The sequence below is a fragment of the Gallus gallus genome, chromosome 13, assembly GCF_016699485.2.
Source record: "Gallus gallus isolate bGalGal1 chromosome 13, bGalGal1.mat.broiler.GRCg7b, whole genome shotgun sequence".
In the NCBI taxonomy this organism is placed as follows: domain Eukaryota; kingdom Metazoa; phylum Chordata; class Aves; order Galliformes; family Phasianidae; genus Gallus; species Gallus gallus.
Window position 1 is genome coordinate 13,314,448 of NC_052544.1, and position 21,184 is coordinate 13,335,631.

The 21,184-nt window shown below is 42.7% G+C and overlaps 1 protein-coding gene across 4 annotated transcripts in view; it reads left to right on the plus strand.

The window, feature by feature from the left end:
* Positions 1 to 21,184, plus strand: part of ADAMTS2 (ADAM metallopeptidase with thrombospondin type 1 motif 2) — a 236,217-nt gene that overhangs the window by 106,638 nt on the left and 108,395 nt on the right. For 3 of the 4 annotated variants that reach the window (XM_040647190.2, XM_040647187.2, XM_414611.8), the window contains exon 3: positions 14,187 to 14,346. In XM_040647190.2, coding sequence (XP_040503124.1) covers positions 14,193 to 14,346 — 154 coding nt within the window. In that variant the 5' untranslated portion in view covers positions 14,187 to 14,192. Of the gene's footprint in view, positions 1 to 1,206; positions 1,318 to 14,186; positions 14,347 to 21,184 lie in introns of those variants that run through there. The other variant, XM_040647189.1, reaches the window with a different exon arrangement.

Genomic DNA, 21,184 nt, shown 5'->3' on the forward strand with positions numbered 1-21,184 from the left:
GGGTGCCCATGGCTGTGCCTGGGCCACGGCTGCTTGGCTTGCAGGGCAGACATCTCTCCCGAGTGCAGATGCAAGAGGAAGAGAACAAAGCAATTGCATTTGTCCATTTGCTAAAGAAAATCTAAGCATTGTGCCATCTGTTCTGCAGCTACATGAAGCCCGATGAGCTCTTTGGAAAAGGCAGAAAATATGTTAAGAATCTGGGGAAAAGATGGATGTGAAAACAAGTTCCTGAAAATTGTCAGGTGCTTGGATAACACCAGAACAAACCAAAAATAGCAAAACAAAACAAAAAAGTTAAAAACACGAGAAAGAAAACTGCCTTAATGCAGGGAGTCAAATGCAACACTCAAGAGATTCTTCTCTTATGCCATCTCCAGGTCCTTCCATGCGTTTGTTCACTTCTTCACACCGATCCTGCTCAGGAGAGCATTTAATGGCTTAACAGGTGTGGTCTAAGCCTGAGGGGCTGCACCCGGTGGTGGTGGCCCGGTCCCCGCTGACAGAGCCGGGCCATGGGGTGAGGCCTGCCCGCGTCCGGGCCCGGCATAGCCGCCTGCTGCCAAGAGCCCCAGCTGTGAGCCAGTGCACAGCTGGGCGTCGTTTTTCAAAAGCCAGGAAGGAGAACTGCCGACTCTGTGAAAAATGATAAAATCTGGAAAACTTTTTAAAACAACTTTTATAGCTTCGCAAAATTCCTGCTTCCCCAGAGTCCGGATGAGCCCTGTGGAACTCAAATTGCCTTGAGCTCCTCGTCGCCATGCAGCCACCAGCATGGGCTGATGGCGGGGCTGGCGGCGGGCACAGGGGGCTCTGGGGCAGCAGCAGGTTGGAAGGGAATATTATTCATTGCTGCAATCATTGCAGAAAGGGGATAGCAAATGTAAGGATGTATCCCTTCAGGCTCCTGATTTGTAAGCTGAGAATGGCAGTGTGGTCGGAAGTGACTGATGGTGAGAGCTGCTTGGAGCATGAGGTTGTGCTGGTAGGAGAAGGAAGGTATCTCATGATTCCTGCTTTGAAATCTCCTGGTTTGGCCTTTGGGAGATTTGGAGACGACTTCCTATCTCTGCCACAGAGCTCCTGTTTGTCCCCAGGCAAGTCATCTAGTTTTCCTGCACTCCAATTCCCCAGTGAGGGAGCAGGGATTGCTTTCCTCCAGCACGGTGCTGCGAGGCTCTGTAGGATTTGCAGTTACCATAGAGATGAGGAACCTAAATAGAATTTCAGACCTGTTGAAGGAGAGCTATGAAACCTGATGGTGTTACCAAAAGAACAGCTTGGCTCTGGCCGTATTGCGTGGGGCAGCTACAACAGGTTGTAAAACTGTCACAGTAGGTGTAAGCACTGTGAAACCAGGGTCAGTTGGAACACAGACTTGTAAAAACAAAAAACGTACCAATATAAACTCAACCTGTAAATACGAAGTAATATCACTGGTTACAAAAATAAACTAAAAGAGATTTTCTCTTTAGGATCATCTGAGCATTTCAGTTTGACAAAGTCTTTTGGTCTGGCGGGAGTCCAAGACCAAGAAGTCCAGACCTGCTTCTGTTCTTTCTGGGGCACCCTGGGGTTTCTGAGGGTCCTCTCTGTATTAAAGGTCTTTAATTTGCTATGAGATGTCAGCTGGAGAAGGAAAAATATGGACTTATTCTGCAATTCGCTGTAGGCAGAGGGGAGCAGGGGAAATTATGCTTTAATTCAATTGATACTCCTCTCTTATTCTTCATTATGAAACGAAGAGAACTTTCAGGTGCTTCTTACTGCACCGTTGTTTTCCTCTGTGTTTCTCATTCATATTAGGAAAAAAACATTTCATGCCTTTGGTCTGTCTGCTGAAATAAGAGTAGTTTTAGAGGTCCTGATCATTCCCACTCAACTTTTATGGGAACGTTTTGGTTTGGTTGTATTTGCAGGCATCCTGAATCCAGTGTTTTCAATGCAGCTATGCCACTGACTTGTATAACAGAATAACAATGCCATCTGTCTTGTCTTTTTTTATCTCATCTTCAAACATCAACCCCCCCCACCCCCCCCATTTTTTTTCCCTCCAGATGTGCTGGTTTACTTTCTCTGGAGAGGGAGAGGAAATCTTCATTGAACTTGCAGCAATAGTCATCCATTCCTCACGTGAGTTGGCAGGAGATAATTTAAGACTTTATAGGATGTGTGGGTTGGTTAAACACTCCTGCCAAAGCCTTTCAGGTTTTTTTTTGGTCAGTGTTAACTTCCATTTGACAGCTTCCTATGCATTCATTCCATGATCTTCCTGATTTTTGTCTCTTGGGCTCCTGATGGTGCTCTCTCTAACCTGTATCATGTAGTTAGTGGCCAATTGAGTGGGAAACGTCACCATGGGCCTCAGCAGCATTTGGATGCCCTCAGGAAACATAGGGCAGCTATGTTTTGTCCTCTGCTGGGTGTTGTTGCTCTAGGCAGGACTTGGAGGAAGGACTGCAATAACTGACTGGTGGAGATGATGCAGATGGTCTGGTAATGTCTCTTGTAAACTATGTAAACTATTTATTTGTTTGTTTGTTTATTTTGCATTTATAAGGGGAGATAACTGGCTTTTTGGCTTTCCTACTACAGAATTTTCTGTTTCATACTCCTGGTTTTTGTAACTACATTTGGACAGTCAAGATTGAGAAGTTTGTTAGCATGGTTGGCTCAAAAGCTGGAAATGTTTTTTCTCTCTGCATAGTAGCCTAAATGTCCGTTTAATTATAAAGCAATCTCATGAGATTTACAGGCAACTTTAAATAACAAAGCCACAGTGTTTTATAGATGACGCATAATATGGAAAGCACCTCCTTGAGAACTTCCCTAATATTTTTTAGTTGTAATAGTAATGTCCAAACAAACACAGGCCATTTGTAAGCTCATCAGAATGTGTGGTGGCCCTAACCTAACTCTACTGGTGTGAATACATTAGCCCACTGAGATGTGATATACATTTTGATTTCTTGTAGTTCTGAAAGACATTCTGACTGATTTATGCTTTTGTCTTTGCATTTACTTTCCATACTCTTGTTGTTTTCAGGGATTGCAGCCCACCTTCTGATTCCACTCCTGCTGATTTCTCATGTTTCTGCAGTTAGTATCTAGCTGTGATTAGATCCTGTAGGATTTTGTTTGTGCATGTGAGTACTGTACGTTCTGCAGCATGAAGTTTGGTAAAGAGTTTATGGTTACTGGAGCCATAGTTTAAGGAATGGGCAGAGGAGATGCTCTTGATCTTCAATTTTGGCAGTAATTAAATGTTTTATTGGAGGGGGCGGGAGAGGAAAATACCTGGAAATGCACAGGCATCAATAAACCTGAAAAAAATGAGAGGTTGTCAAGGTAAGGGAAAGATCAGATCATATTGATGTCTATACTGCACTGGGCCAGTGTCTGTGCGAGCCCTTATCTTGTCTACAAAACCAGTCAGTGGTGAATGGCTATCTTTGGTTTTTTGGCATTAGTAGCCTTCTGTGGTGCTTGTTTTCGTAGACTTATCCTTTTGCAAGACCCACAACTGAAGTGTGTGTTGCAGAAAGCAGTACCCCACTGTCCATCTTTATTGCTCTTTGTACCCAAGATCGCTCTTGGAGTTTTTCTTAAAAGCTGCCTTTGTATTTCAGCTGCACTCATTCCCCTTGTTCTGAAGCAAGTTTGAGCAAGCTATGACACAGGCGGTAGCTAGCTTGTTTCATCTATAAGTTTTTTCAATATGGAGTCCTATAACCTCTTTATTGTAGATTCTATTTTATAACCTTCTTCAGATCTTTCAGTTTGAAATGAATGTGTCAGCACAAACCTTAGATGGGGAGAGTTCCTACACAGGGACCTCCTTCAGGTTCTCCAAGGTGAGCACTGTTTGAAGAACCTCATTTAATTTGCTGTCTCCGAGTGCTCCTTTACATCTTGATAATCTGCTGGATTTAGATTTCCTGATGAGTTTTCAGCTCCTGATCTATTCAAGGAAGTTTCTAGTATAAGGTTTTTATGCTTTTGCAAGTTATTCCTCAGATCCTTTTTTACCTTATCTTATTGTGTTTTTACATTTAATCTGCCAATTTGACTATTGTGATTTTTCTAATTTGGGCTCAGCTTCAATTTCTACTTCTATGATTGGAAGGATGCCTGTATACTTCAAATAACCATCCCTTGTGTTGTTTAGCAAAGCCAACATTCATTTGCTCTTTCTGAACTCATTTGATGGACAGATGGTATATAATTGCTCTGGGTTGTCAAGACTCTCTCTTTAAATAGTTCAGTGATACCTACAATGAGCTTTTCTTTTAGGTGCCCATTCAATTCTTCTTTAACAAGTTTCTTTACTCTTACATAGTTATCCTTGCTGGATGTGAGAACTGCAGTAGAAATATTGCAGGTTTTGTTGCTCTTGTCTCCTCTCACTGAACACAAGCACCTTGTGGTCTTTTCAACACCAGCAGTAACAGTTCAGCCGCACTGCTCACACAGTCAAAGGCTTGGTCACAGAGCTTCATGAAGCAGTCATTAGCGATACCTAAAGACTCATTCTCAGCAGCACTCCCCAGGATGGAATTTGCCCAATCCCCATGGGGTGCTGGATATCTCCCATTATGGTGCACTTCCTGTTCTCATAGCCCTTTTGCTCTCTCTAACTGTAGCTCTGTTGCTATCCTGATGAACTTGATGGTATCACCCTGTATTGTTGTATTCCTATTTATACCCAGAACTTTAATCCAGAGGGATGCTGTATGCATTTTGTTATGGTTAATTGGAGTTAATTCTAGGCTCTATTCTCCATTGGCAGGCTGGTGTTTCCATGTGCTTCCCATCCTGCTGTTAGTGTCCCCAGGCTGTCCTCTTTTCACTGAGTGTTTGGTATGTTCTTATATCAGCACACATCAACGTTTACCCTTCTGCACCTTCCTCTCCTATTATTTAAAACATTCTTTATTGCCTTTTCAGTATGCAGTACAATGACATGGGAGAAACTGATCTCTGCTGTGCGGGCTTTATCCATTCTGGAGTCTTCCCAATGTCTGATGAATCCAAACTGTTTCCATTCCCCCTGAACCCATACCTCATGTCCTCAGCTGTGCACTGCCTATCTTACCTGTCCTTCCATGGGGATGGGAATGCTTAGAGCAGTGCCGCAACAGATCTCCTGGTTTCAGCTTGTAGTCTGATATCCAGAACATCTGTCCCAGTGCCCACAGTGACCAGGAGCACCAAATCCTCCCACTGTTTTCTAAGAGGCCCTCTAACATTCAGATCTCCATATGGACTCATTGCTCTGTTATATGAGTGTGCAAATAAACCCTACCCCTCCATGGGACTTCCACCTGCAGTTATTTCCCTTGTAGCAGCCAGGAGCTTGCTTCAGGCTGTCTCCGGGTGGTCTGTCTGGCATCTGTTTTTGTGGCTGGTCCATGAACGGAGGTATGGAGAGCCTCCAGCTTCCTTCCAGCCATAGCCAGCTGCCTGAAGCTGCCCTCTGCCTTGCTGGCTGGGGATGAAGCAGAGCCCTGGAAGGAGCTTGGTTCCCTTGGCTCAGAGAAGGAGCTCTCAGAAGAAGTCCAACTCACGTTCATGATTTTGCATTTCCAAGGACACGTACCACCAGCTGCTGCCCAGCTACCTGAGCCCAGTTTGCTCTCAGCTGATGCTCTTCATTTCTTCCTCTGCATTTATATTATTTCCCATCATACAATGCCTAAACCTTAATCCTTAATCTCTAGGTTCTAATACAATGCAAAGAATGAGAAATATTAATTTAAAGGTTCTTACGGACAAGCTATTGAGGTGTTTATTTTTTCTTCTTAAGCTGCATGAGATTGTCTGCAATATTTCAGCCTGAAATTTCTGTTGGAGTTTCTATTTTGTTTCTTTCCTAATATGTCCAAGTTTTCCTTCTATCAGCAATCCTTATTCTCTCTGTGCTTTCAGATGCTGGAGAGTTATCATATGCCTCCTTTCCTCTGTCATACAGGCAAATAGCGCACATTAATTTTTTGATTTAATCCTTCTTAATAAGCATGTTCCTCCAGGGATTAATTATTTTAGTTTCTGTACTGAATCTTGCACTTTGTTGACATCTTGTACTGGAAGCGTAGAACTGAGCCCAGGATAAAATTGAAAGCTCATCTCTCATTAGTTTTCAAGCTCTCATTTGGATAACTGCTTTTCAGGTTCACCTCTTCAGTGTAGGGTAAGAGCAGGGAGGTTAAATGAGCCTGTCTGTGGGATGTGGAAAGGAAAACAAGTCCTTGATATAGTAAACTCTTCAGAGCTTTTGTTTTCCTTCACCCTCATAGGCATCGCTTTAAGAAAAAATCACATTTAGCAGGTGGAGGCTGTCTGATTCCTAAGCCATGAGGAGCTGCACCAGCCACCCCTATGGCCGGATTTGGGCTGTGGGGCACAGCAGAGCCAATAGGGTGTGCAAGCTCTCTCCTCAGTGTAGTTTTACACTTGTGAGGGATCTGGCTTTCATTGCACTGGTTGACATCAAAAGTTGGGGACCAGGGAGCACTGGGTCTGTCAAGGTGTACATCTTCACAGGACATGATGTAGGGGCAGATCTTCCTGACCATGCTCTCTCTGGAGAGAGCAGAGCAGAGGTAGAGGAGGTTGGGGTGGCCCTGCTTCAGCAGGGAGTTGGCATACAGCAGTACTCGTTGGGAATGTGAAATGGTGCTGCAGGGACATCTTCTACAGGGAAGAGTCAGGATATTTATATGCATTAAAGTAATCTTATTTTAAATGCGAAGTTTCTACTCAAATTATATATATAAATTTTGAAGTATATATATACAGATATAGTAAAAACATATTTAAATACAGTAAATCCTTTCCCTCCAGTGTTTGGTCTTTTATCTTGTTTACTTATAGCAAAGACTTAGACTCTGTTTCCCACCCTTTAATGGACCCAATCCAGCCCTGCTGCATTCTGGATGCTGTCTGTTTTTGGGAGGCTGCAGTGAGGCTCTGGTGAAAGTCTTTGGCCTGTCTCGCACAGAAGGTCAGACTAAACTCCTTGAATATTTATGAACCCATTTATGAATCCTGGCCTTGAGATTTATGGATGTGACACCCGTTGGCTTCAGTGCGTGGTGATTTGTGCCTCAAGGAAATATATTTTTGAAAAGAAACTTGTGTAGCAGCCACCCCATTTTGTGAGAATTGGAGTTGAAGAGCTCTCCAGTCGGATTGGTTTTGTTTTCTTGCCGAACAGCAATTCATTTTTATTGCTGAGGGTAGAACTCCACGGCATGTTTTGTCAGAGTGACCTCAGAAACGCTTTATTTCAAATGGTTCCTTGTGTTGAAGTGGAAAAGTTAATCCGTTTGGATGTTGCTGTTAGCAAATTCGTGGACTCAATATTCACGCTTTTCCCCTCTGCAACATTAAAATTGAGAAACTCCGTTGCAGAGAACTGCACTTACTATTCCCTGCTTGCAACAACAGCAATCAAGTTTACAATCCCCTGAGTCAGCAAGATCTGCCACATTTATCATTTTCATCCTTAACAGCTATTTAATAACTCACCTCTTTCTCGTTTGGAATTACATGTACCTGGGGACCTCAGACCTGCAGTCTTTTCCAAAATGCTCTTGCTGGAACATTATTTTAGCTAAAAAACTGCAGGTCTCTGTTTAAAACAACAACAACAACAGCAAAATAGCTCCAGAATTATGTCAGGCTTAGCTCTTTGGAGCTGTTGGTCCTGGAAGCATCAGAAAGGTTGAGCCAAACCTGCGAAGGGAGCAATGCTGTGTCACCGCACAGCTGCAGGACACTCTCTTTGCATAAAGCCATGTTTACCTGTGGTTAAGCTGTTGGAAACACAGCTGTCTTCCCTGGTGCCAGGATTCAGAGGGGAGCAGCGGGCGGTGCAGGGGTACAGGCTGTGGGGCAGAGGCACACGCTGTCCCACTGCTGCGTCTCTTCAAAGACCACAAATCCGCCCCTTTTAAAAACTCAAAATGGGTTGTGGCATTTATATGCAAGGTTTGAGTCTGGATTCTCATCTACTATAAACTAACGCATGTCTGTTAGCATTGGGTTATACTGGCTGCAAATTTGTCTCACTGCTGCTATTAATCACACCTGCAATAGTGCTGGGACTGAGCTGGGCTCCACAGACAAAACTTTATTTTCAGTAGCAGTGGAAGCATACAGACACCTATTTCTGTATTTCTATATTCTATATGCCCCAATGTTTCTCCCTTGAGCTACAAGGACTGTGAGAAAGCAGACTGTCATGAAAGCACTCAGTATAAATGGCTCTTATGCGTGCTGCTTTTCATTAGTAGGTCCCAAATGCATTAAAAATGTGACCTTAACTCCATTCTGCAGAGGATGAATAGGGGCACTAAGAAACATGCAGCTTTCATACAGCTCTGCTTCTCTATCAAGCTATCTATGCAACTCCTCTTTGTATACATAATTATTCTGAGGAGATGTGGAAAATAAAGCAACTTAATCACAAGTTGACTTGGAAATAAAAGCTGAAAAACAGTCCTTCTAGAGTGACAGTAAGAAAAACATGTTCAATTAAATCTTCTTCTCTTTTTGCCTTTCTACGTCCTGCCTGGGACTGAACAAATCGGTGTGCAGGAGAGCAGCAGCACAGCACAGCGAGGGGCACCATCTTCCAAGGGTTTGGTGCAGCTCCTTCAGAACTTCTGTTCACCTCAGAGCAAAGTGGATTAGCTGTGCAATGCTTCAATAAGTCAAGGCATATTCTCAAAGAATCCAATGTAAACATGACATAAGGTTCTTTTTTAATTGCTGTCTACGTGAATGAATCTAAATAGAAACAAAATGCCAAGCATGCCTGCTCCTGAATCAACATACTTCATGATTGAGAATAAATAAATTGCAGAACTGGGAATGTTGAGAAATCCTATATGGGATGGAATGAGTTTGGAAGGTCTATGCTGTGTCTTTGGTTATACCCAGGCTTCCTCAGTGATCTCACTCCAGTCATCTGAGATCTTTATGTATCAGGTCCATTGTAATGCAGTTGAACTAACAACATTGCTGTACTTTGGTGCTGGGAGGATGCATCTGTTACTGTTTGGGAAAAGCACATTCCTGCAGCTCTAAGACCCAGGGAAGGATCATAAATAAAACCAGCACATTCAATTTGCTTTCTGATTCTCTGCTGAAAGTGCCATATTAGTTCCAGTTTTAGTCAAATGGAAAGCAGTGAAGTATATTTAGAGTACAGACACATTGAAATAGAAGTGGAATAAGTCCCTGTCTGATCTGTTGTCCTGCAAATATAAATATTTTCTCTTTTCAGTCATTTACAGAATGTTTTCTGGCAATTGTACAGTGAAATGCAGATCTCCTGTCCCTGCTTCTCTGCGAATCGATTGCTGGGAGGATACCATACTGCGAATTCCCCTCTGGAGGATTCATTGACATCATAGGGAGTGCAGGCTGCTAAGCAAGCGCTCAGCTTAACGGCCAGACAGTCTGAAGCTCCCTTTGGTGTCAAGGAGGATCCTATGATATTCAGGGCTGTATTTAGGATTCGGCTCTGCACAGGTAGAATCAAATTCTGCCTTATGTGGCAGTTACTTTTTTTCAGAGTCAAATACTCCCCCCCAAAAAACCCCAGAACTCTCTATTTACAGAAGTGCATTTTCTAAGAGTCTGTGGAACACTCTCGTTTTGTAGGTTACAGATTTAATTAAATAAGCAGACACTTCAATTTTTAAAAACTTATTATTAATTTCAGGTGTGCTCACATTTAATTTTAGCTTCCTATCTGTATCACGTGCTTGGAGATGGGGAAGTAAATCTGCCTTTATATGGCAATGAGAAACTTTGTAAAGCAGTACTAATGAGGAAGAAAATGAACGTTAATTAAACTTGTGGTTACAGGATGGGCTGAAGCTCTGGAGTCCTGAAGCAGCAGCTAGATGGGTTGCTTCATTACAGCCTAGAACAGGAGCTGTGATAGGAATGGGAATGAGGAGACAATTAAGTTGCTCACTGAGTGCACATTTAATTAGCCACAGGAGGTACAGCTCTAAAATTCGGGGTTTTCTGTAGATCCTAAATATGCCAGGCAGTTTTTCTGTCAAATTAGACTTTTAAAGAATGCCTTTAGAAATGTCAGCAGGGTTGGGCTGTTGAGGAGGTGAGGCCCACTCCAACGTGGAACTGTGTGGGGAGAGCTGCTGGGAGGTCTGGCTGGTGGGGATGTACCCAGCATGGCGATGGGGCAGCAGGTCCCATGGGGAGGTCTGGCCTGATGGTACATGGCCTTGTCCTGTATGGCTAGGTAGGTAGGGAACGGTCCCTGCTGTCCTTACGTTTATGGGTATCCATAGACCCTGTGCTCCTTGAAAGCCTGGCAGGTCTTCATGGGCACAGGAACTCTATTGGTCCCCAAAGAGATTAGTGGAGCCCTAATCCCAGCCCTGTGTGTCGCTACGGGCTCATTTGTGGCTTATCAATATAATCCTTGTCTTAATTACACAGGGCAGTCACTCTCTGCCATCCATATGAGTTTTCTTCCTGAGTGGCTTTCACTTCTAAATAACTGCCTTGCTAACCTTAGCAGAGGTTTTGATTCTTTGAACTGCAGTTTCCTTTTGATTCCTTTTGATTAAGTGTCTTCTGCCTTTGCTGCATATTAATAAGTGCTAAGCAGTGCTTGACTTGAGCAATTTGCTGCTGGATTCGGGGAACCCTTGGATGGGAGGCCTGGGGATGTCCTGCTTTGGGACATAGTGGGATATTATGGGCTTTTTGCTACAGTTCAGTGTGTTCCAAAGACAAATGCATTTTCAATTAATCTGTATTTTTATTAGTCACAGGATACAGTCACAGCTGCCATCGTTATTTTGCAATATTCTCATACTCGCTTTGGTCTGAACTTAGAAGCTCCAGAAGGGGAAGATGTAATGGCTCGCTCAGTGTTTTTCCCAGAACTACAAGGGCTTGGTGGGAGAGACTGGGCTCTGCTCCTGGCTGTGTTACATAGCATGAGTGTGGCTGCAAGGGGACATTGCATGTGTGTTCCTGAGCCCTGCGTGAGCAGCACTGCCAGGATGGGCAATGGGCATTACAGAATGGGGCACTGCTGGTAGCAGTTCCTTGTAAGCTCCTGGGAGCTGCTCTGCCCAGAACCTGGGGAGACTGAGAACTGAAAGGCTTCGTTCTGCCTGCACACTGCCTAAAGTAAATGGAGGATAACCCAAGACTGTTCTCAAGTCTTCTTAGTTTAACCAGTGTTAAAAGAACGGCATAAATTTGCACAAATTGGGTCTTTGTGAATATGTTCTTAGGTAGATGGCTTGAACTTTGGATTGCTGTAGGAACTCTGCCTTGCAGTCTCAATGAATTTTCTTCCTAAACTCTTAAATAAAGCCATATTTTCTTATTTAATTCAACTTCAGACACAAGAATAAGTTGGCTAATTGAAAGACTGTGTAGAATATAGGATCTATATAAGAATATATAATTCTTTTACAATCCAAATACACACTGTTTCCTAATACTCCTGACCAAAAATAATGGATGTGTTTCTCAGGTCTAAAGGAAAATTTCCACTATAAGAGAGAAAATCCAAGATGAAAATGGGAGGGAGAAAAATGTATATATATCCATGTTGGAAAGTTAAATTTCTCCCTTCACTCCAACAGGATTAGAGAGAATATAGTCATGGGGTTATACAGACTTGAGGCGCATCCATCCGAGAAGCAGAGTATGAAGTATGAGCACCTGGTGGGTGGGCAGCTATTTGGCAGCATTCAGTGCTACGTAAACCCCCTGCATACAAATGGCCAGCACCAGCCACAGTCATCGGCACGGAGTGGCAGTGCCTGATTTTATGTCTTGGGAGCCAGCCTTCAGGTTTCTCCTTTGTTGAGTCTTGTAGCCTGTCCTCCCTCTCAGGGGGAAGTCTTCAGTCTGAGCAGAATTGAAGTTATTTTTTCCAAAACACATGGATTCTAAGTTGCAGTTATAAAAGTTGTTCTTCTAAAACCAGCAGTAGATCAGATCTGACAGAAGTTGTCTGCCTGGTAATTTTCTTGGAAGGTTTGAACTCCTCCGACTCATTGGCACATCCCTCTGCATGTCCGTATCCTGCAGGTATGGGCTGCATTTTAAACCGTGCATGAACAATTAAGAACTGGCATTAGCTGCTAAGGTAATAATAGGTTTAAAAAGTCCTGAAATATACATAAACATGTTTGCAACAATGCAGCTTACTTGCTAAAAGCAAAATCCTATTCTTTCATTGGATGTCCATGTGATTCTTCTGGGCGTGTGTATGGCGCGTGCGTTGTATCCTGTGCAGCTGAGCATGTAAACACCTGTTTCTTCTTCATCTTTACTTGTGTATTTCTCATAAAAAGGCTTTAGAATTGCTGAATATAATATCCAATACCAGAAGAAATGTGTGTATATATACAAGCAAAATAACTATTAAAAGGAGAATAAAGGATAATTCAGTTCCGAATTTGTTACGTACTCCTTAAAACACCAGAATATCAGCAGCTGTCTCTCTGGGTTGAGCACTTGTTTGCTTGTTTTAGCTTCCTTGAGCTGCTGAGCCTGTCTCACCTTTTTTGTGCCTGATGTAGAATCTAAATTAGATAAGAAGAAACAGGACAGGATTTCAAATTCAGTTTCCTCTCCATACAGGCAGGATGGCATCGGTTTAAATTGCTTCAATATAATTTTGCTTCTTTAATCCTTCCTCTTCAATCTGTTTCTGTATACATTACATACATGAAATCTGGGACTGGAAATCTTGCCTAATGTGAGTTAAGACATGACAAATGAACCTGACATTTTTCCAAGGAGTGAACCGAAGAACATACTGTATTTATAGTGGTAGAAATGCAGTTTGCTGCTTGTAAAAGGAAAAATATGGGTTGTATGAGAACTTTACTGCTGGGATATGGTAAGGTTGTTTTAGATGATGCTTGTTTCGAGTGAGGGCACTAAGTTTGAGGCAGCCAAACTGCTTCTCCTGGAAGCTTGAGGTCAGGCTTCTCCCAGCAGGGATGGGGGTCCCAGAAGCACAGGTCCTGAGAACTGTCATCACGTCCAGAAGTTCCCGTGTGCCCAGCCCAGAAGTCCTGTGAGTTGGGTGTCCACAGTGGGCAGGGTGGAAAGGAGTGTGATGAGGAGGGAGGTTCTTCTGAAGGCCATTTTGGCTTTCTCTCTATAACAGTTTAAAGTTACTTCCATATTAACAGAAAGACTTTCAATTTACGTGGTAACTTTTTGTCACTTTAAGTTCTCAAACACGTATTTGTGAATACACAGAGAAAAATGGACTCAGGCCAACCAGCTCTGCAGGGAACTACTGCCCACTGCATCCTCAGCCCTCGGGCAGGGCCACATGTGGGAGACACGTGTGGGACAGCCCGGTGCCCAGTTGTTCCACCTGCATGAAAACAATGAAAATACCTCTTAAAACAGTTCAGTCTCTGTGGTAGTTCCCCTGCTGTGCTCAGCGCTGAGGATCGTTTGGATGATGTTCCTCTGCGGTGCTCTGTAGCAGTGAAAATGTCTCAGTTTTTCGTACCAGGTGGCTGTTCCAGGCTGAACAAGCTTTTTTCTCTTTGCAGGCGCTGCCAGCACCTTTCTTAAAATGAGCTGTGGCTAATTCTTGAAAGAGTTCTTTTATTTTTTGTCAGTGCAGCCCTTTGTGTCAAGGGGAAAATAATCTCTGCGCTTATTGGCCTGCATGTAAGCTGTAGCACTTCTGTTCTGCTTCTGAACAGAAAGGCTGACTCTACAGTTTTTGGCTGTGGAACTGCCCATCAGGACCAGCTTATGGCACTGACCTGATCCTCTGTTTAGCAGATAGGAGGCACTGGAGGAGTCTGTGGCTGACAGATAACCAAGGTCGTATTAACTTGCATTGTAGCTGGTTTCTAATTGAGATGGTATTTCCTAGACGGGTTCTCAGACCTGTGCTTCGCTCATCTGGTTTAAGGAGAAATCCCTTTGGTTCAGGGTTTTACCTTTTGTCCTTTCTTGTCAAGCTGGGGAAATGGAACTTCATTTTGCTCTAATAAAGAATTCACCTGGCTTCCTCTCTGCATCCTAATTGCTCTCTAGAGGACACTAATGTGTGCTTAAGCATACTGTAACTGTTTACTCACTGTGTCAGCTGTGTGTGCAGTAACACGAAATGTTCGATCTCTGCCCTGTTCCTCCAGGCTGGCATGATTCGCACGGACAAGGACGAGTTCTTCATTGAACCTCTGGAGAAGGGGACCCGTGAGGAGGAGGAGGAAGGAGGCAGAACACACGTGGTCTATCGCAGAGCAGCCGCCAAGAAGCAGCTTCCTATTGAGGATGCAGATACCCTGTATAAAGGTAAGGCAGGAATGTTAATACTAGCTGACATATAAAGTGTAACTAAAGACACGTAGCCAGCGTGGCTTGCTGACTGTTTTTGCTGTCCTCAAAGTGGTGTTCTTCCTGTGTGGGTAAAAAGTTAGGAAAGGAGTTGAGAACTTTATCTGAGGTAAGCAAGCGCTGTAGCAGCCAAAACTATCTCCAAGATGATGGAGCTCTGTATGCTTTAAGGAGCTTTCTTGGCTTTAGACACAGCATGAAGTCATTGTACCAGCTGAGTCCCTGTGGCAGAGTAGAGGAAGGGGATGGTGGACAGAGCAGCATTGCATGGATGCCCCATCTGCTCAAACAGGTAGCAGTGCTGTCTTTGCAAAGGCTGTGTTGGAAGGCTGCAGCAGGGTCCCAAATCCTGACATGATACATGGACTTCTTGTTGTCAGTGTCTTCACTGGGCTAAATTTATTCCCAATTGTGAAATAATGGCATCTTCTGATATGAACACAAACCTCCTGGATTTATTTATGCTTTTGATTGTGGAATTTAACGTAACATGTATGAAGCAGGCAGTAGTAGTGTAGGAGGAATATTAAGTCATGGCTTGAAGCAGTGATTGAGCACCTGGTGGGAATGCAAGGCCAGCCCAGGTGATTGCATGCACCTGAGTGACCAGAAGGGGAGGAGCCAGGATCCACCCCTTCCCAGACCTCATTTAAGTGTTGGCAGGGGGTGCACATGGGTTTTGTTGGAGGTGCCTGTGTACCTGAGGCCTTCTGAAGGTAAGTAGCTTTATTTATTTATTTATTTATTTACTTACTTATTTATTTATGTGCCTTCTGCTATTATATTTAAGCAGACCCTTACTCTACATAGCTTAAGACCTTGCTACACTGCTATTTTGTTGTTCTTTTCATCATGTTACAAGTACAGTAAAAGGATTTAAGTATAAACAACCTTTCTATATGGTATTTTCTATTTCTGTTTGGTTATAGTTCCTTTTTTGCTGAATAAATAATGAATGCAAACATCATAAGTGGATGTTATGACAGCTGGCTTTAATGCTGAGATTAACTGGGTTGTTTGACTGGAAACAAAAACTATCTGTGTTTTCATTCCAAATGTGTGTACCAAACAGCAGAGTTATTTGCTGCTCCACTCTAGCATTATCCTATTGCAGTATGTTTTAGGTATAGTAGATAGTGTTAGATTTTCCTCTGTAGTAATATTGTGGGTGATGCCTCTCTCTTGAATATGTTTTCAAAGATAGATGTTGTAACCTGCTGTAAAACCTCTGCATCACTCTTACATGTATTAATCCACCCAAACCTCATGGAGGAGCAGTGATGGAGATTAGGCAATGAAATTAGAGTCATAGAATCATAGAATTGAGTTGGAGAGGACTCTTAAATCCCAACTGCCCTGCAACAAACAGGGACATTTGCTTTTGGGCCAATAGCGTGAACTTCTCAATATCCTAGTTGATCAGGAGACAAAAAGAGGAAGCAAACAATTGTAGCCATCTGATTTTTTCCCAGTTTGGCCACCAGAATGGCTCATGAACGTTGTGGCCAATGCAGTGCTGTGTTGGGTTCTTCTGACTGCCTTTGTGTTTGATTTGGAGCAGAGCTGGGGGTGGTAGGCCTGAGAGCCACAATCCTAGAATCATATGGTGGAAGTTGCTCTGTTAGCAGGTGGTTATAAAATTATTGCAGTGTTGGAAAATATCAGCCAGTCACCGTATTTCATCTTAAACAAAAGACTCGATGTTATTCACACCTTATGGCAGTATTTTTGTTTTTGGACGGTAAATATTCCTCAGGAGTAGGAGTCTGGTACACAGTGAAGCATAAATTGCAGATCAGCTCCAGTTATTGGCATGCAAGAGGAAGGCTCTTCTGACAACCATGTCTGAAAGCCTCTGCAGATCACAGCTTCTCATGGGGCTGCTGGTGGGGCTGCGCACGGACTGCCAGGTGTGACCGATAGCGAAGCTGTGCTGCAGGGCGGTGTGTGATGCTGGCAGCCTTCTGCTGCTGGGCCTCCTCAGGGCCTCACTGTGCTGTGCACCTGCACAAAGACTGAAGTTGGTGAGCTCTGGTGCAAAGGCACGAAATAATAGTAGCTGTCAGCTGGCACTGTGGAATTACAAAGCAAAAATACGGCTGAACTCCTACAAGCAAAGCTGAGCTGTAGCACTGACCGTGTCTGGAACAGCAGGTGTTTGTGCTAGGTAGGAACTGTTGTGATTTCTCTTATTGTACATTTTAGGATAAGGAAACAAATGCAAAGAGTAATAATCTTCCCTCCACCTGTCCTCTCTTGATTTGTAAAATTGATTAAAGATTAGTTTTTCTTTTTGGAAAAGCAGAATGAAACCACAAATTACTGCACTCTTTTTGCCCCCATGGGATTCTCTCTGCCTTTAACAAAACAAGAAAATGAACAGCTACTCTGAAACTGCTCTTCTCCTGTACTCTTATTAAACCTGACTGTTCACTCCTCGTTTGCTCTGGGCAATAGTCTTAGAAAGGACGTGTTTTTCAGGAAAAAAAGTATTTTTATTTTCTAGTTTGTCTTTCTGCAGAATGCATCTAGTTCTGTTGAACAAGTGTCAGAATACTTAGTATGGGGTATTGGTAAGTGCAGTGTGCTACATGTCTCCATAACACTCAGAATGACTGAATAGGCTTCTTTAAGAAATCACTTTCAGCGTTCTCCTTCTACTTAATAAAGAAATAACAGATAAATAAAAGATGAAAAAAAATAAAAGAACATTTAACCCATTTAGCCAAGAGCTCTCCTGTTCCTCCGTCATCCCTGGAGACACTGCCATAGTTGCCAAGTCCCATAAATTTACATGTGATGAATTGCAATGGTTGGACTATTTTTAAAGTTCAGCCTCCAGGAATCATATAAATATGGGATGAGGCTTTTTTTTTTTTTCCACTGGAGGAGCTTCTGTCTCTTTTAACTGTTGGTAAAAACTTGGTTTTCTACGTAAATATTTTAAAATGAGGAACAACACAGTATATAGCATTCCATAATTTTGAAGAGAACATCCCTCAAATCCCATCATTTGGGGGAGGGTTAAAAGTTATGATTTTTGAATGTTTGGGTTTAGAAAGAGACATATGAGTTTCTTGTATGTTTCAATCTCTCCCACTATTTGTCCCAGAGATGGGACAAGCTGTTCTCACCCCACTGAAACAGGAGGTGAAGGAACCGAAAGCCCCATGGACTTGGAGCTGGGTGGGTCAGTCTGCTCTCTGAGGATGTGGGGTGCACCCTTATTGTTGTGGCAGAGCTGGGGTCTGATTTCAGACAACATAGGATTTGATTTTGTGTTTAAGAAAAACACAATAAAAAAATTGGGAGAAGTAAAAACGTGCTTTGGCAGCCTGAATCCATTGCATTCCGACTGGTGTAGGACTACCTGCAACGTAAAGGGAATAGTGTTTCTACCACAATACAATTTGTGAAAGTATTGGAGAAACCCAAGCCTTGTATTTTAGGGAACTAAAACTATGGAGTTAGACTACAGAAGTCCATGTGAGCTCACTACAGCTGTCTCAGTTGGGCTAATTGTTCTGGAAAGACATATTATCATGTACTGGTCGATGTATGGCAGGTATGGTGGAAATAAACCCAACTTTTTCTAGCAACTATGTTTTTAGTGTTTGCATGCATCTAATAGATTATCTTCCTCTAGACAAAAATAGTCAGCATGCTGAAAATATCTTCGCATTTCCAGTTGAATTCCTTCTTAAATAGGTGAGAAATGTTGCTTGACAGCAGTAAGGTTTCCTACATAATAGAATTAAAATTAAATAGGCAAACTTGAGGATTGTTTTCTTTTGTAGAAGCTGCAGTTTTTTACCTCAAAATGTTCCTTAGGTGTTAAGTGAAGAGAGAAGGAAACAATTAATGGTTATGATGAGGTCTTGATTTTTTTTTCCTCTAAAGATGATCTGAATATCAGCCTTCTAAACCCCATCCCCAGCTAAATCACTGTCTGTTATGTTGATCAACTAAGAGGCAATGATTATATGAAGACTTCCTTAAGGTTTGCATTCTCTATCAAAATCATTGTTTAAATACATTATTTTGAGTTTTATTGTATTGCTTGACTGCTGAGAAACAGAAACTCACTTCAGTTGACGGTTTTATTTACTGTGTACATGAAGGATGACCTTAGCAAAGAGCAGTCTATTACTGAAGATGACAACAAGGTAACTCTCTAGATGTTCCTGAGGCAGGGAGATTGTTCTTTCTTTAACTGCAAATGAAATCCCTTGCAATGGTGAAGCCCAACCTGACAGAAGTCCCATCAAGAATGTACTCTGGGCTGACAGGCTGGGCAGACTTGTGCATCTCCTGGTAGATCACAGCTTCTTCCACAGCAGTGCTTGGGTTTGCCTGAGGTCAGCTCTTCAGGGAGATAGGACTTGGTGCTGAAAGATATGATCTTTTCATATGACCCTGTGGAGTACTTCCTGGGGCAAAAATGCCTTGCTTTTCTCTAAATGTCAACCACTGTTTCCTATTTTAAGTTCAGGGTGGCTAACACCCCCACTGGATGTAAGTGTATGCCAGTCAGGTAAAAGGAAAGAAGTTAGTGCTGTTCTTCAACAGAAGCAACCATCTCCTTTCTGAGCCTATTTCTGTACACTGTCAGAGCAGAGCTTTTCCTCAGCCCTGTTACTGACACCTCCTGCCTCTCCATGACCTAGAAGGGCCAAATAAAGCCTTTCTTCTTTCTCACACTGATGGGACACTGGGGAGTCCAGCAGGAGAGAAACCTCCTGTCAGCGTAAGCTGGAATAACCACACACTAGAAGCTGGGTTGGGGGGGAAGGGAAGATAAAGTTTAAAAAAAAAAAAAACCCCAAAAACCATGGTGCAGTTGTAACAGCTCAGTTGCCAGAGCTTTGAAGGTTTTAAAGATGATGTTTCAGAGGAAGACTCCTCCATCATAGTCCATCAAACTGCCAATGCCATTGATTTACTAATGTATTTAAATTACTCTTTAGAAACCAACGTGAGTCTTGCACATTTCTGCTGGGTTGCCTGAAGCAGCACTCAGATCTGCTGTGGGCTGGCTGGGTGCCATTCTAATTTACAGAAACTTTTCTGGTTACCTTGCACAGGAACTGTTCCTTCAGCAGACCAAAGTTTCTCCAAATTCAATCGATATTTCCTCTCAGTGTACTCCTGCTGATTAATTGCTGTTCCTTATTTTGTAGTCAGTAAGGCACTGATGACAGTTTTTTTTCCTCCTTCCTACATCATCTGTGCATGATAAATACATCTGTCTCTCTTCTGCCGTGGGTTTTCTCTGAATTGCACCCTGCAGATTCATGGGGCTTTTCTGGGAAGAGAAAGATCAAGAATTTAGTTGTGCTTCGGGTCTTGACTAAGTAGCGAGGTTATGCACTTATGGAAAAGCAAATCCCCAGAGGGTTCTTAGGCCATTGGATGTCACCCTTCCCAACCACAGATGTGGCTGATGAGGCAGTTTTTTGCTAGGACAGGCAAGTACGGCACTAACGTGAAACTCTGGGATAAATCTGAAGATTCATTTTTCATAAATGTGCAATAAATCATCTGGGATGATTACTTGAATGCTAATGAGCAATACGTTTTTATATGCTTGGCATGAAATAGAAGGAATAGACTTTTTCTAGAGTTAGAATTTTCTGCCATAGATCCACGGGTTACCCCATAATGGATTGCACCATACCCATCCTGTCATCCCAACCTGTTCTAGGCAGCTGTTCTTTTGGCTGGGAATAAACACGTAATGGGGATCGTTGAACAGAACACTTTTAAAAAATATTTGTTTATTTTCTGAACACTACTCGAATCTTTCTCAGGGAAGAGTGATTTTCATCCCTTTTTCTCTAGGGGCAGAGGGGAAGAGTTTGTGTAATGGAAGATGCATGGTGATGTTGTATGCGTGTCAGGGCCACCACAAAACCATTGGCTACTTTTACAGTGGGCTTTTTTTGAATTTTTGAGTGCTTTGGAAATTGTGTTGTGGCTGCTTGGGGATGCTGCATGCAATGGGGGATGCAGGGGGCTGGAGCAGAGTGCTGCCATGTGTGCTGGCTCCACTGTGGTTTCCTGGCCCCTCTTCAATGCACTCAACAAAACCACAGTCATTCCCTTAATAAACAGCTTCTAAACATGGAATACAGGAACATAATGATACTATATGAAGGACTTCCATTTCTATATTCATCCCTCCCCATCCTAATTAGGTAGTTGGAGACGCATGTGGACTTCAAGGAGGCATTTACCTGTATGCTTAGCTGCAAGCAGGTCCTGAAGTCAAACTGACTTCAGTAGCATTTGTACACATACATCCCTTAGGCCAAATGTTTTCTGATTGGAGGTGGGTTCATCCTTCAGTGATTAACTTGTTGCTGATACTTTCTACTTCTGATCAATGATGCATTAATTAAATGTCATTGACTTGATTGCTTGTACTTATGGAAATATCTGTGATTCACTTGTATTGTTTTCCAATTAAATATTCAGTTCATTCTCAACTGACGAGTTCATTGTAGCTTCTCTGCTAAATTGAAACAACATGAGAAGGCTCTGGGTGACTGCTGTAAACAGCTTACAGCTGGAGCTGAATATTACCAAATGTACAGAGTGTTGCTAAATGTAAGAAAATAACTATAAAGCTGATATTGGTTCATAAAACAAGAGCTCTTCTACAAATGGTTCTAATGGATACTTGTGAGAAGCTGTTGAAAACACGGGGGAAATGCCTTTTTTTTTTTTTTTACATTTTTCTATTAATTCAGCACAAGGGGTGTGTGAAACTAAGCTTGACTAATCACTTGTTTGT